Source organism: Pteronotus mesoamericanus, unplaced genomic scaffold (genome assembly GCF_021234165.1).
Source record: "Pteronotus mesoamericanus isolate MK-2021 breed Mesoamerican mustached bat unplaced genomic scaffold, CSHL_Meso_final scaffold_54, whole genome shotgun sequence".
NCBI classification, from domain to species: Eukaryota; Metazoa; Chordata; class Mammalia; order Chiroptera; family Mormoopidae; genus Pteronotus; species Pteronotus mesoamericanus.
This window is the reverse complement of record NW_026555321.1, coordinates 18,705,924-18,717,923: the sequence shown is the minus strand read 5'-3', so window position 1 is coordinate 18,717,923 and position 12,000 is coordinate 18,705,924. Positions and strand designations below refer to the sequence as shown.

Sequence of the window (12,000 nt, the reverse complement as noted above, 5' to 3'; positions counted from 1 at the left end):
CTGACATGGTTTCTAATCTGCCCACCTTGCAAATGACAAAACTGAGGCCCAGATGATTTAAGGGTTGCTGCTCTGCTATTCTCTTAGGCTCAGTCCCATAGCTAAACGGATTATTATCATTGAGTGGCTATTCACAGAGCTCTCTAATCTCAACCCAAGAGAACCCTCTCAGTGGAATATGTCCAAATAACTGTAATTAACAACAGAATAAGAAAATCTTGCAGCAAGTTGTGACAGTTTTCTCACAGAGCTACATAATAATGATCTTGTTAACAACTGGACCTAGACATATATAAAATGGCTGTGAACTTGCCATAGTCCAGGGAAGAGAAATGTCCTAAGGTTTTGTCAAAGGTTACAAGTTGGAGTTTAAAGCAAACACAGGTTGCTCCACAGTTGTAAACATACTGGTATGCAACCCCATTCCTAGAAATTGGGAATAATGTGATCTGAGGACTGAGACACTTGGGTTATTTTAGTCATTTTTCAGAGTCATGCATTTTAATGTCTGGGACATAAAAATCTAAAAATGGCTTCCAACAAGTTAAGTGTCTGTCAAGTTAACAAGTCTTTTTCCTTCTGCAGTGTCTCCTGTCAGGATGCTGCTAGTCTTCAGAGCTAAACAGGACCCTATCTTTAAAAAGAGCTAGTACCTAATTCACATCAATCAGCACTGGCAGTGACAGAAAGCAAGCCAGCAGTGCAGTGACCCTAAGAATCTTTTAAATCAACACATCATTATAAAATTGGAGGATTTTAAAATTTGAAAGATCTTAGAGATCACTGAGTCTGATGTTTTCATTTTGGATATGAAGAAACCAAGGAAAAAGAAGTAAAGTAACATGTATTACTAGTGTGGCGGGTGATAAGATTTCTACCAAAAATACACACACACACCCACCTATGAGACAAGGATGAAAGGACAGGAATATAAGTGGGGATTAACGTTCAGAGCTCTGTCTCCATGGACGATAAGTTCCTACAGGTTTGCTCTCTGGTTTTCTATGCTGATCCAACCAGAACGCCAAGTCTTCTGTACCAGCTTGTGACTTTTCTCATGTGGACCTGTACCCCTGAGCAAACAGAGACCACCTTACCTGCTGCCCACGCCTTCCCGTTTCTCCTGTAACACCTTGGATGAAACTATCAATTCCAGGTTCTCCCTGGGAAAATAAAAAGTTGTTTAGCGGAAATGGATAGGAAAGACAGGAAGAAAATGATAGGTAGCATGATTTTTTTTCTTAAAAAAAGAAGGACACTGAAGAAGACCCATTTTCATTGTCTAGACCTACTGAATAATCCCAAATATGCAATGCAATTAAAATTCCAAACTCTTTAAGAACCCAAAATTTCTATAAGATGGGTTTCCTCTCAAATCTCTTATGTGTTACAATACCAAGATAGGCTGAATGATGACTCGTTAATGAATAATTCATGTTCTCTGCCTTTGTGCTCAAACACTGTGCCAGTCCCTAGATTAACACAGCAGGAACCCTTCAACTACCACTCACCGAGTCTCCCTTTAACCCAGCCTCTCCACGGCCTCCATGTTGTCCAGGTGGTCCTTTCAAGCCCTTGAATCGCAAAGAAAAAAAAAATGCCACTTTTTAAAATCACCTATTACCAAAAGGAAAGAAAACATTAAGAGGGAAAAGTGAGAGTCAAATTAAAAGAGCAATTTAGTACTCGAACTTCAAAGCAACCACTGCCAAAAAGGTGAGGTTGGGACACAGAAAAGAAGACTTTTGTTGGAAATCTGTGATATGCTTGATCCTAAGTGTGCATTGCCTCATTTAATCTGCACAACTCGGGAGCTGCGGCTCAGGGAAGTGGAACCCAGGTCTCCCTACTACCAAATCCCTTGATCTTTCTACTCCTCCTTGATGTTCCCACACAGAAACACATGTAAGAAAAATGGAGAGGCTCTCTCCATTATGAACATGCAGAGCATTAGCAGAGCAAGATCTCATGAAAAATAGAAGAGAGAAAAGCACTCCCAAAGCTCCTGACTGTTGTAGACAGGGAACCAGAGAGCCAAAGCAACTTGTCATAAGACTATGACGTGAAAAGCAAATGATTGCTTCTCTTAAAACCTGCCCTTAATTGTACCATATCTGTGTAGTGGATCCCACAGAGCCACAGAACCTTCCCCAGATGATATACACATGGTTCTGGAGAGTATAGCTTGTTTGCCACACTCTGAAAATAATGAGGTGGAATTCTTCTCTGAGATCTCAGTCTCAGACACACAAGGAATAAAACGTTTTCTAGGCTCCAAAAGAAGCTACTCATAATGACTTGAGACTCCTTACTTCTTTCCTGGCCTGATATAATGGTAAAAGGAAGTGAGTTAATTCTAAATTCCCCTTCTGCTCCTTAATTTACTAACTAGGCAAATTTCTTTGACTTCTCTAAGACAATTTTCTCATTTGTGAAACAGATATACCTGTCTTATAGAGTTGTTACAGGGATTAAATGGAATATAAATTAAAATGCCAAGTGCAGACCCTTGCATACGGTTCATATTATGATTTGCCCAACTTTTAGTTCCTTCTTTTTCTGACCCAGACCCTGGCTTCCAGGATACTCTTGCAGACCCGTAGCTTTGAACATGTTTTCCTTGCTTAGAAACTTTTGATACCATGTGATTATGCAGTAGAAAAAGAAAACTAAATATGGTATTAGATTGACTCCAGAATTTCCTCCCACTCTTCATACTTTTTATCTCACCTTCCACACCTTTTGAATTGGAGTCCTTGTTTGTCTGAATCCACTGTGAGTTCTACGAACTCTAAGCCTTTCCTTTTTCTCCATCTGGAATACAGATGTCTCTCTCATGGAGGTCTGGGTAAAACATGTCTTGATTTTCTGTGTGCTCTGGAATGCCAGAGTTCTCTCCACCCTTCAGCACCATTCTCAAATGCCACAGACCTTAGTGTGGAAGGTTGGTCTCTTGTCCGCTTCTTTCCTCCCTCATCATCTGGTTGTTATTCATCTTTTAAATTTCATTCCATCTTTACTCCCTCAATGAAGCCTTCCTGTTTGCACAGGCTATATCAGATCCCCCTGTCCTTTTACCTCTCCTTCATGCACTTATCTCACCAGTAATCTTACATCTATTTCCATGATTATTTCTATAACAGCTCTCTCTCCCCTACAGAAGTCAGTTCTGAGATACAGAACCCACGCCTGTTTTGCTCCCTATTCTACAGTCATGCCTGAATTACAACAGATGCTCAGTAAATCTTGATGATTGATGAGATGAAGAAATACCACTCTTTTCTAGATTCCTCTCCAAGTCACTGTGCTCCCATTCATTCTTTATTTTCACTATTCTTACAGCCTTGTCTTATCCTATCTTGTATTATAGTACCTCCTATATAAATTTTATCTCCTGTACCAGTTAATGCGCTTTTTCTTGGTCATAACTGAGACTTATTTATCTTTGAACCCTTTTTTATGTCTAGAAAAATGCCCTACAGATAGAAAACACTTGACAGAAGTTTACTGAATTTCACAAAGTTCAATAGAAACTAAAGTCGTCCCAGTCTTGAAGAAAGTATGGTGTCCTCCACTCTCTCCAAAATCTGATCCACAAACTCCAGGTTGGGAATTAAACCTCAATAAAGAACCATTTCTTGTGATTTTCTGTTTCATTTGTCAGGAAATCAATCTATACCTTGTGGTAAAGCATTACTCTAATTCCATGTGGAAAAAAACATAGATAAATAAATCTCATCTCTTTATCTAATTCAATCAACAAAAGCTGATTATAGTACTGTGTTGAGATGGATCCTTTGGGCTGTATAATTGATTAGTAATGTCTGCCATGGTCACAGAAAGGGAGAGTTGAGTACATATGCCTTCCCTTACAAGAAATATAAGTCCCAGCATGAGGCAGTACATAGTCACTGTGGAGCAGATAGTACAAAGTACATTGAAAAAATATAGAGAAACAGGAGAGCTCTTCAGACTAACATGGTCAGTGAGGTCCAGGACATCACCAGGAGGAAAGACAGGTGCTGAAAATTGAAGAAAAAGTGATATTCAAATAAGCCCTGAAGACGGAGGCAGGGAAAAGGCATTCCAGGATGGGGTACCTAACATCCTAACATGACTGAGATACAAAGGTGAGCATGCACAAGGAACCTTCAGGGGACATTAAGCAGTATAATTTGACTGGAAAGGATACTTCTTTTTTTATTATTTTTCAATTAGAGTTGACATACAATATTATATTGGTTTCAGTTGTACAACATATATAGTGATTAGAAGTTTACATAACTTACAAAATGATCACCCTGACAAATCGAGCAATACTATCCACTTGATACTATGTAGAGTTATCACAATATTATTGACTATCTTCCCCGACTGTACTTTACATCTCTGTGATTATTTTATAGCTGCTCATATGTACATATTAATCCTGGGAAGGACATTTCTTGACCAGTATTAGTGAAGAATGTGGGTGAAAGGCCTTGGATATAAGACTGAATCATTGGCAACAGGGCCACATAAAAGTCTGTGAGATAAGGAATAACAATTACTGTTCTAAAGCACAAAAAACTAACTTGTTTACATTATTCATTTCACTATCAGCAGAGTCAGACCTTAAGTTATAGGTTCCAAATAGCCATCTAATATTTATTGTCCTTTAACTGCCAATCTAGTAACTAAGCCACTGAATGATTCTTTCCCCAAACTTAAAAAGATCAGTGTAATCAGAAGAAATATGAGAGAGAAAATATCCTCATATTTTACCCGATTTCCCCTGTCTCCTTTTTCTCCAAGTGATCCTGGGATTCCATGACTACCCTAAAAAAATAAATATACAAAGTATCTTTGTTATATTAGTCAAACCAGAAATTTTTTTTCACACAGTTTCACATTCTAGCCAATAGTAAAAAGTTTCTTTACCATTTGATTTCTGAGTATGTGACAGACTAGATGCCCTGAACAATCACCCCTTTGAAAAAACAATCTAAAATTCCAGATAATACATTTTTAACTATTTTACATACATTAATGAGCTGATAAAGAAAAAGAGAAATCTTTAGAATTCAGAATAAAGAGAAAGCAGGAATCAACAGAAGTAATAGCCACTGGCTGCCCTAGGACTCTGATGTGACTGTGGTATGAAAACCCATGTGCTGAACATTTATTTTATTTTTGTTTGTTTTTAATTTTTTTATTTATTGATTTTTTATTGTTGACACTATTAGAGATGTCCCCCATTTTCTCCCTCCATCCAGCCCCAGCCACCAGCCCCCAGTCTTTACCACATTGTTGTCTGTGTCCATGGGCCATGCATATGTGGACATGCATGTATGTTCTTTGGCTAATCTCTTCCGGTTCCCCTACCTGCTCCCCTCTGAAATCTGTCTGTTCCATGTATCCATGCCTCAGGTTTTATTTTGTTCATCAGTTTATTTTGCTCATTAGATTCCACATGTGAGTGAGATCATATGGTATTCATCTTTCTCTAGCTGGCTTATTTCATTTAGCATAATAATCTCCAGGTCCATCCATGCTGTTGCAAAGGTAAGAGTTCCTTCCTTTTTATAGCTACGTAGTATTCCATTGTGTAAATGTACTGTGTCTTTTTTTATCCACTCATCTACTGATGGGCACTCGGGTTGTTTTTAGATCTTGGCTATTGTAAATAATGCTGCTTTGCACATAGGGGTGCATATATTCTTTCTGATTGGTGTTTCAGGATGGGAGAACATATTCACCAAGGATATATTTGATAAGGAGTTAATTTCCAAAATACATAAGGAATTTATATAACTCAACACCAGGAAGACAACAACCCAATTAAAAAATATGCAAAGGGTCTGAATAAACACTCCTCCAAAGAGGACATACAAATGGCCAATAGACATGTGAAAAGAAAATCTACATCACTAATCATCAGAGAAATGCAAATCAAAAATACAATGAGAGATCACTTGATACCTGCCAGAATGCCCACCATTAACAAATCAACAATCAATTGTTGACAGAATATGAAGAAAAGGAAACCCTAGTACACTGCTGGTGGGAATGCAGACTGGTGCAGCCACTGTGAAAAACAGTATAAAGTTTCCTCAGAAAACTAAAAATAGAACTGCCATTTGACCTAGTGATCCCACTTCTGGGGATATATCCTGATCATTTATTTTAAAGTGGTCCCAAGAGGTAATGTCACCAAGTATGTGGCAGAAGCAAACAATCTTCAGCTCAGGACTTAATGACTTACCACAGATAAATTTCAATTAAAAAATGAGTTTAAATCAAAAGTCACAACATACATGAGGGAGACACCAGGACAGGGGAACCAGCAGAAACAACAGACAACAAAATCAGACTTGCAATGACTATAGATATTGGAACTATCATATATAGAATAAAAAATAAGTATATTTAATAAATTTAAATAAGAAAAGAACTTGTTTTAAAAAAAAAAAAGCAGGCAACTATTTTAAAAAGACCAAGCAGATTTGAAAAAGAATGAAATAGAGCTTTTTGTACTGAAAATTAGAATAATTGAAATTAAAATCTGACAGGTGAAAGGTATATTAAACAAAGTGGCATAAGGATTAGTGAATTAGAAAGTGAATAAATTATTCAGAATGCAGCACAGGAAGACAAAGAAATAGGAAATATGAAAAAGAGGTTAAAAATCATTGAGTATAACATGAAAAAGTCTCACAAATTTTTAATTAGACTCCCATAAAGAGATAATAGAGAAAATGTAAAAGATAAAAATGTTGAAATGATAATTTGCTAAGGATTTTCTAAAACTTATAGAAGGCACAAATGCTCAGACTCAGAAGCCTGATAAGTCTCAAGCAGGATAAATAAAAGCAAATCTATACCTGGACATATTATATTGAAACTGCAGAAAACTAGAAACAAGGGGAAATTTTAAAACAGCCTGATATATTATTTTTAAGGTTGGTGGCCAAGGAACAACAATTAGTTTGATGGATAACTTCTTCCCAGCAATAATGAAAGAGATAACAGACGCCAAGAAACTATGAAATTACATTTCAAAGTGCTGAAAAAAAATGTTTTCCAAGAACTATCTTTCAAGAAAAAATGGGTAAAATAGAGATTTTCAGAAAAACAAAAGCCAAGGGAATTGATGAACTTCATTAAAGGAAATTCTAAAAAGTCCTACCATAGGCAAAAGAAACATGACCTTTTCATGTTCTTTTGAAGGCACCAGTAATAGTGATAAATATGAGAGTAAAGCTCGATAAGCATTGACAACAGAACAGAATAATAATAGCGTCTAATTGGTAGACTTTAGCCACAAAATGGAAATAAAATACTGCACAATAATATGTAATACAGGAGGCAGCTGTTTAGAGCTAAGTTTGTAGGGTCCTTCTATGTTGAAGGTAAGGGCAAATAGCTAAATTAAATTTAAACACTGCTGAGCTTGTATGTTAAAATTTCTAGACTGCCTGTGAAATGTATAAATAGAGAGCATAAATGCCAGACTGGTAGAGGGGGAGCACAGAATGAGAAACTTCCCGTACCTGCTCTCCATCCAAGCCATCAACGCCATCCTCACCAGCGTTGCCCTGTGGAGCAAAAAATGAGGTTAGAGACAAGAGGACCGCGGTGCACACGATTATTGCTTTGATGTTAATTTCCACACTAATATTTTTTTTCCAGTTGTGTGTTTAATACCATCTGACACATCCCTTTGCCTAAAAGTTTTAAGCACCACCCCGCCACGCTCAGGCACAGGAAAAGCAATGGCCTTGGTATTTTGTTTCCCAAAGAAGCTACTCTTCAGTGGAAGAGGAGTAAGGAAAGTCACCTACCTTCTCTCCAGAAAACCCTCGTATGCCCTAAAGATGGGAAAAATAAAAACAGTTGAGCTTGAATTAGATTTTCAAAATACCATCTAATTTACAAAACCGTAAGTTCTCTGGTTTCAAGAAAATGCAACTATTAGACCAAAATGAAGATTCCTCTCCAGCGACTGCAATGGACATCGCAGCACTCTGATTACTACCACTTCCCTGTGCTTGGGTCTCGGGAGGGAAACTCAACCTTGTGACTCCTCACGCAGTCGGGGTGAGCAGGAAGGGACGGTGACCCACCACTTATTGTAACACCCATTTTTCAACAAAATTGGCAATATACTTACTAGCAAGCAGGAGAGGGCTTCTTGGAACAACAGGACAAATTAATTGAAAGAGTAACTTGTTAAAATATACAGAATATGGTCATTTTGGTCAGAAAAACTATCTATAGAACTCTGGGGTTGTAGAACTTTTTTTTTTCCCCCCTGGCCTTCTTAAAGGAAATTCTCTAAACCTGGAAGGTTAAAAGACATTGAATGCAACCACTCAGAAAGGAGGCCCCGCCAATTATCCCCTTTAGGGACAATTGAAAATTTCAGTGTTCTCAAGCCCACCCTCCAACTGCCAGCACTGTGACTCTCTTCCTGAGGGTTTTTCCTGGTACTAGAAGAGTCCAGAAGTGCTGAGGAATTACTGCCCTCCAGGAGCAGCCCTCAGCTGATGCCTGATAGGATTCGGTGCGTGAATACCCCAGCTCCCTGGACCCTTGATGGGATAACACAGAGGTGCATGTTCAACACTGGCTTCCAGAGTTCCTCGGCAGGATTAAACTCTGTCTACCGTTGGTGGGAATCTAATTGATAATGGACCCTTTTTAGGCCACCTTCATCCCTGTTTAACTTCTCTACTCCCTACATGTGTTTACTGAGGTCACCTCCCAGCAAACTATGTGCACTGCATCCTTTTCTCAGGCTCAACTTCTGGGAAACCCTCCATCTCAGGAGGAGCCAAGCTACCATACCTATGTTGAAGAATTAAAGTTTTCCTCAGACTCAAGGGATGAAACAGAGATGTAGGAAGAATTCCACAGTTTGAGGTCACACTCACCTTGGGTCCTCTCACACCAGGGCATCCTTCCTCACCTCGGGGTCCAGGTAAACCGTGGGGGCCTCTTTCTCCCTGTGAAATAAAGATGCACATAGAGGCAATCAAGCAACGACTTCTCTCAAAACCCAACTGATTCAATGCAACAATGATGACCATAAGAATGACTAAACTATGGCACAGTCCTTACAATTACTTGTACATTCTCAGAGACTTGATTGGACCACATGCAAGGCAATCAGAATGTTCATCCATCAGCTACAAATATTGGTGACCCCAAATCTTGGAAATCCAAATTATCTACATTTTTTATCAATTCGGTCAAGCCACACGGGCAAAACTTCAGCATTCAAACAAAAGAGACGTGTGTCTGAACATTTCTTCAGGCAGCTAAAACTAGATGGTTTTCTTGTAGTCTCACAAAGAATAAGCCACTATTTGACTTTTTCTCTTCCAGGTGAAATCCTGCCCATTCCTAAGGTATAGATCCTTTGTCACCTCCCCTTCTGAGAAGCTCTATTGTGTGTTATTGTTTTTGTGTTATATTGTTTTCTGCCATGTTGGGAGCTTCTTCATTACAAGGAAAACATCTCATTTTCTTTATCTCTGGGTTTCCAGCCCTAAGCACAGTGTTTGGCACACCGTGGACATCCAGTCAGAACTTAAAGAATTACTGCTTAAATTATATTGAGTATAACTTTCGGATCTAAGTATTGGATAGGAAGGGAGTGGTAGATATCATGCCTTTTGCCAAACTGATCAAATATGTATTAGAAAGTACTATATACAACATGAGCTTTCATCAAAGCAGGGTCTACAAACATAACATCTAACCTCTACTTAGCAAAGTTGGGTAACTTCCCTAGATAAGTTTTCCTGGACAGCAAAAGGGAACTTGAAAAAGTGAGAAGTGCTCTGGGTCTAGAATGAAAGAACCTGGGTTTGAGCCCAAGTTCTATTTCCAACTTGTTTTGTAAGCTTGGGCATGTACATGACTCTGTAGAGTTACCCAGAATTACAATTTTCTCCATTTATAAAATGTGGATCTGGATAATACTGATTCTAACCATCAAAGATTGTTGTAGTGAATGAATAAGATACCGTATGGAAAGTGCTTCATAAATCTTCATAAATAAGGCTTGAACAAATTAGGGGTTTTATACTTAACAGACAGCAAGAGAGCATGAGAAAAGCACTGGTTCTGGCCTCAGACAGACGTGGGTTTGAGCGCATCTCCAATCCTCTCCAACTCTGACCTGAGTAAACCACTTACTTTCTCTGAGTTTCTACCTCTGTATCTAGAAAATGAAAGTGTTAACATGTATCAGTAGGATTGTGGTGAAGATCAAGTGTCATAATGTATACAAAATGCCTCATGCAGGGCCTAACATACAGTAGGTGTCAAATAACTGTCTGCTTTCTCCACCTTCTTTCTAGTCTATGTGTATTTTCAGGTTGGTTCACTGTGTGGTGTTTAAGCTTCATCTGGAAAATTTAATTCTAACGTATTTACTGTACCATGTTGCACTATGCAGTGTTATCAATCATGAACAATTGGTTGTTGTCTTTATTAGAAAACAGTTGCTATATATAAAACAAATGTCCCTGATAAAGCAGAGACACCAAGGAAAAATTCTTACAGTTTTATTTTTAACCAAACACTAAAACTAAACCCACTCTTAGAATGGCTACCATAAAAAAAATGTTGATGAGGATGTGAAGAAATTGGAACCCTTGGACACTTTTAGTGAGACTATTCAAGACTATAGTTGCTATTCAAAACTGTATGGTAGTTTTTCAAAAAAGTAAAAATCTACCTCCAGATGTATACACCAAAGAATTGGAAGCTAAGTCTCACAGAGATGTTTACATAGTCATATTTACAGCAGAATTCTTTCCAATAGTCAAAAGGCAGAAACAGACCAAGGGTTCACTGACAGATGAATGGATAAACCAAAGTGGTATATACATACAATAGATTTATTCAGCCGTAAAAAGGAAAGAGATTCTGACCTACTACCAAATGGATAAACCTTGAGAATATTATGCTAAGTGAAATAACCCAAAAGACACATACTTCTTGATTCTACTTAATGCGGCACCTAGAGAAACCAAATTCACAGAGACAGAAAGTAGAGTGGGGGTTGCGAGTGGGTGGTAGGGGAGAGGGTGGAGAGTTCATGTTTAATGGCGACAGTGTCGTTTTTGCAAGATGAAAGGTACTCTGGAGGCGGATGGTGGTGATAGTTGTGCAACAGTGTGAATGTACTTAAAACCACTGAACCATACACTTATAAGTGGTTAAGACAGTAAATTTTATTTTATGTGTATTCTACCACAATTTAAAATATCTTTTAATTAAAAAGAAATTTATGAAGAAAAAATTCCACTCTTTTGACTTCTATTCTCAGTTTCTAGAGTTCCAGTTGCTATAATATATATCCATAATTGGGTGTGCGTTTTCCTCAAATTAGTCCACAGGGGGGGAAAAAAGAGTATTCTTAAATTTGAGTCCCCACAAAGTTTCTCATATTTCAGAGTACTCTCTCTACTGAACTGCTCTCTTTATTAATTTTGAACAGCACAATATTGACACAGAGTCAGTATTTATTTGAGGTATTTTGGGGATGTTTATGGAGGTCAACTAACAGATCAGTTAAAAAAAGATAGCAAAGAAATTGTTTATAATTTATTATTTATTATATTTGAGAGCCAGACTTTACAATTTCAAATGTTAGATAGTATGCAAACAAGAGTTTTAAAAATCATTTTTAGCCCTGGCTGGTGTGGCTCAGTGGATTGAGCACCGGCCTGCAAACCAAAGGGTCACTAGTTCAATTCCCAGTCAGGGCACATGCCTAGGTTGTGGGCCAAGTGCCCAGTAGGGGGGCGTGTGAGAGACAACCACGCATTGATATTTCTCTCCCTCTCTTCCTCCCTTCCCCTCTGTCTAAAAACAAATAAATAAAATCTTTTTTAGAAATTAAAAAATCATTTTTATAAACACTGGAATTTGTGATTATATTGTGGAGAACATAAAAATATCCTTACAAGAAAAATGAGGCAATGAGTTTGGAAGTTGGAAATA

The 12,000-nt window shown here is 38.0% G+C and overlaps 1 protein-coding gene across 1 annotated transcript in view; it reads right to left on the bottom strand.

Annotated features, from left to right (window-relative positions):
• Nucleotides 1-12,000, bottom strand: part of LOC129087914 (collagen alpha-4(VI) chain-like) — an 89,876-nt gene that overhangs the window by 44,013 nt on the left and 33,863 nt on the right. The window contains 6 exon segments of the mRNA XM_054595004.1: nucleotides 1,098-1,163; nucleotides 1,512-1,574; nucleotides 4,765-4,818; nucleotides 7,533-7,577; nucleotides 7,824-7,850; nucleotides 8,916-8,987. Coding sequence (XP_054450979.1) covers nucleotides 1,098-1,163; nucleotides 1,512-1,574; nucleotides 4,765-4,818; nucleotides 7,533-7,577; nucleotides 7,824-7,850; nucleotides 8,916-8,987 — 327 coding nt within the window.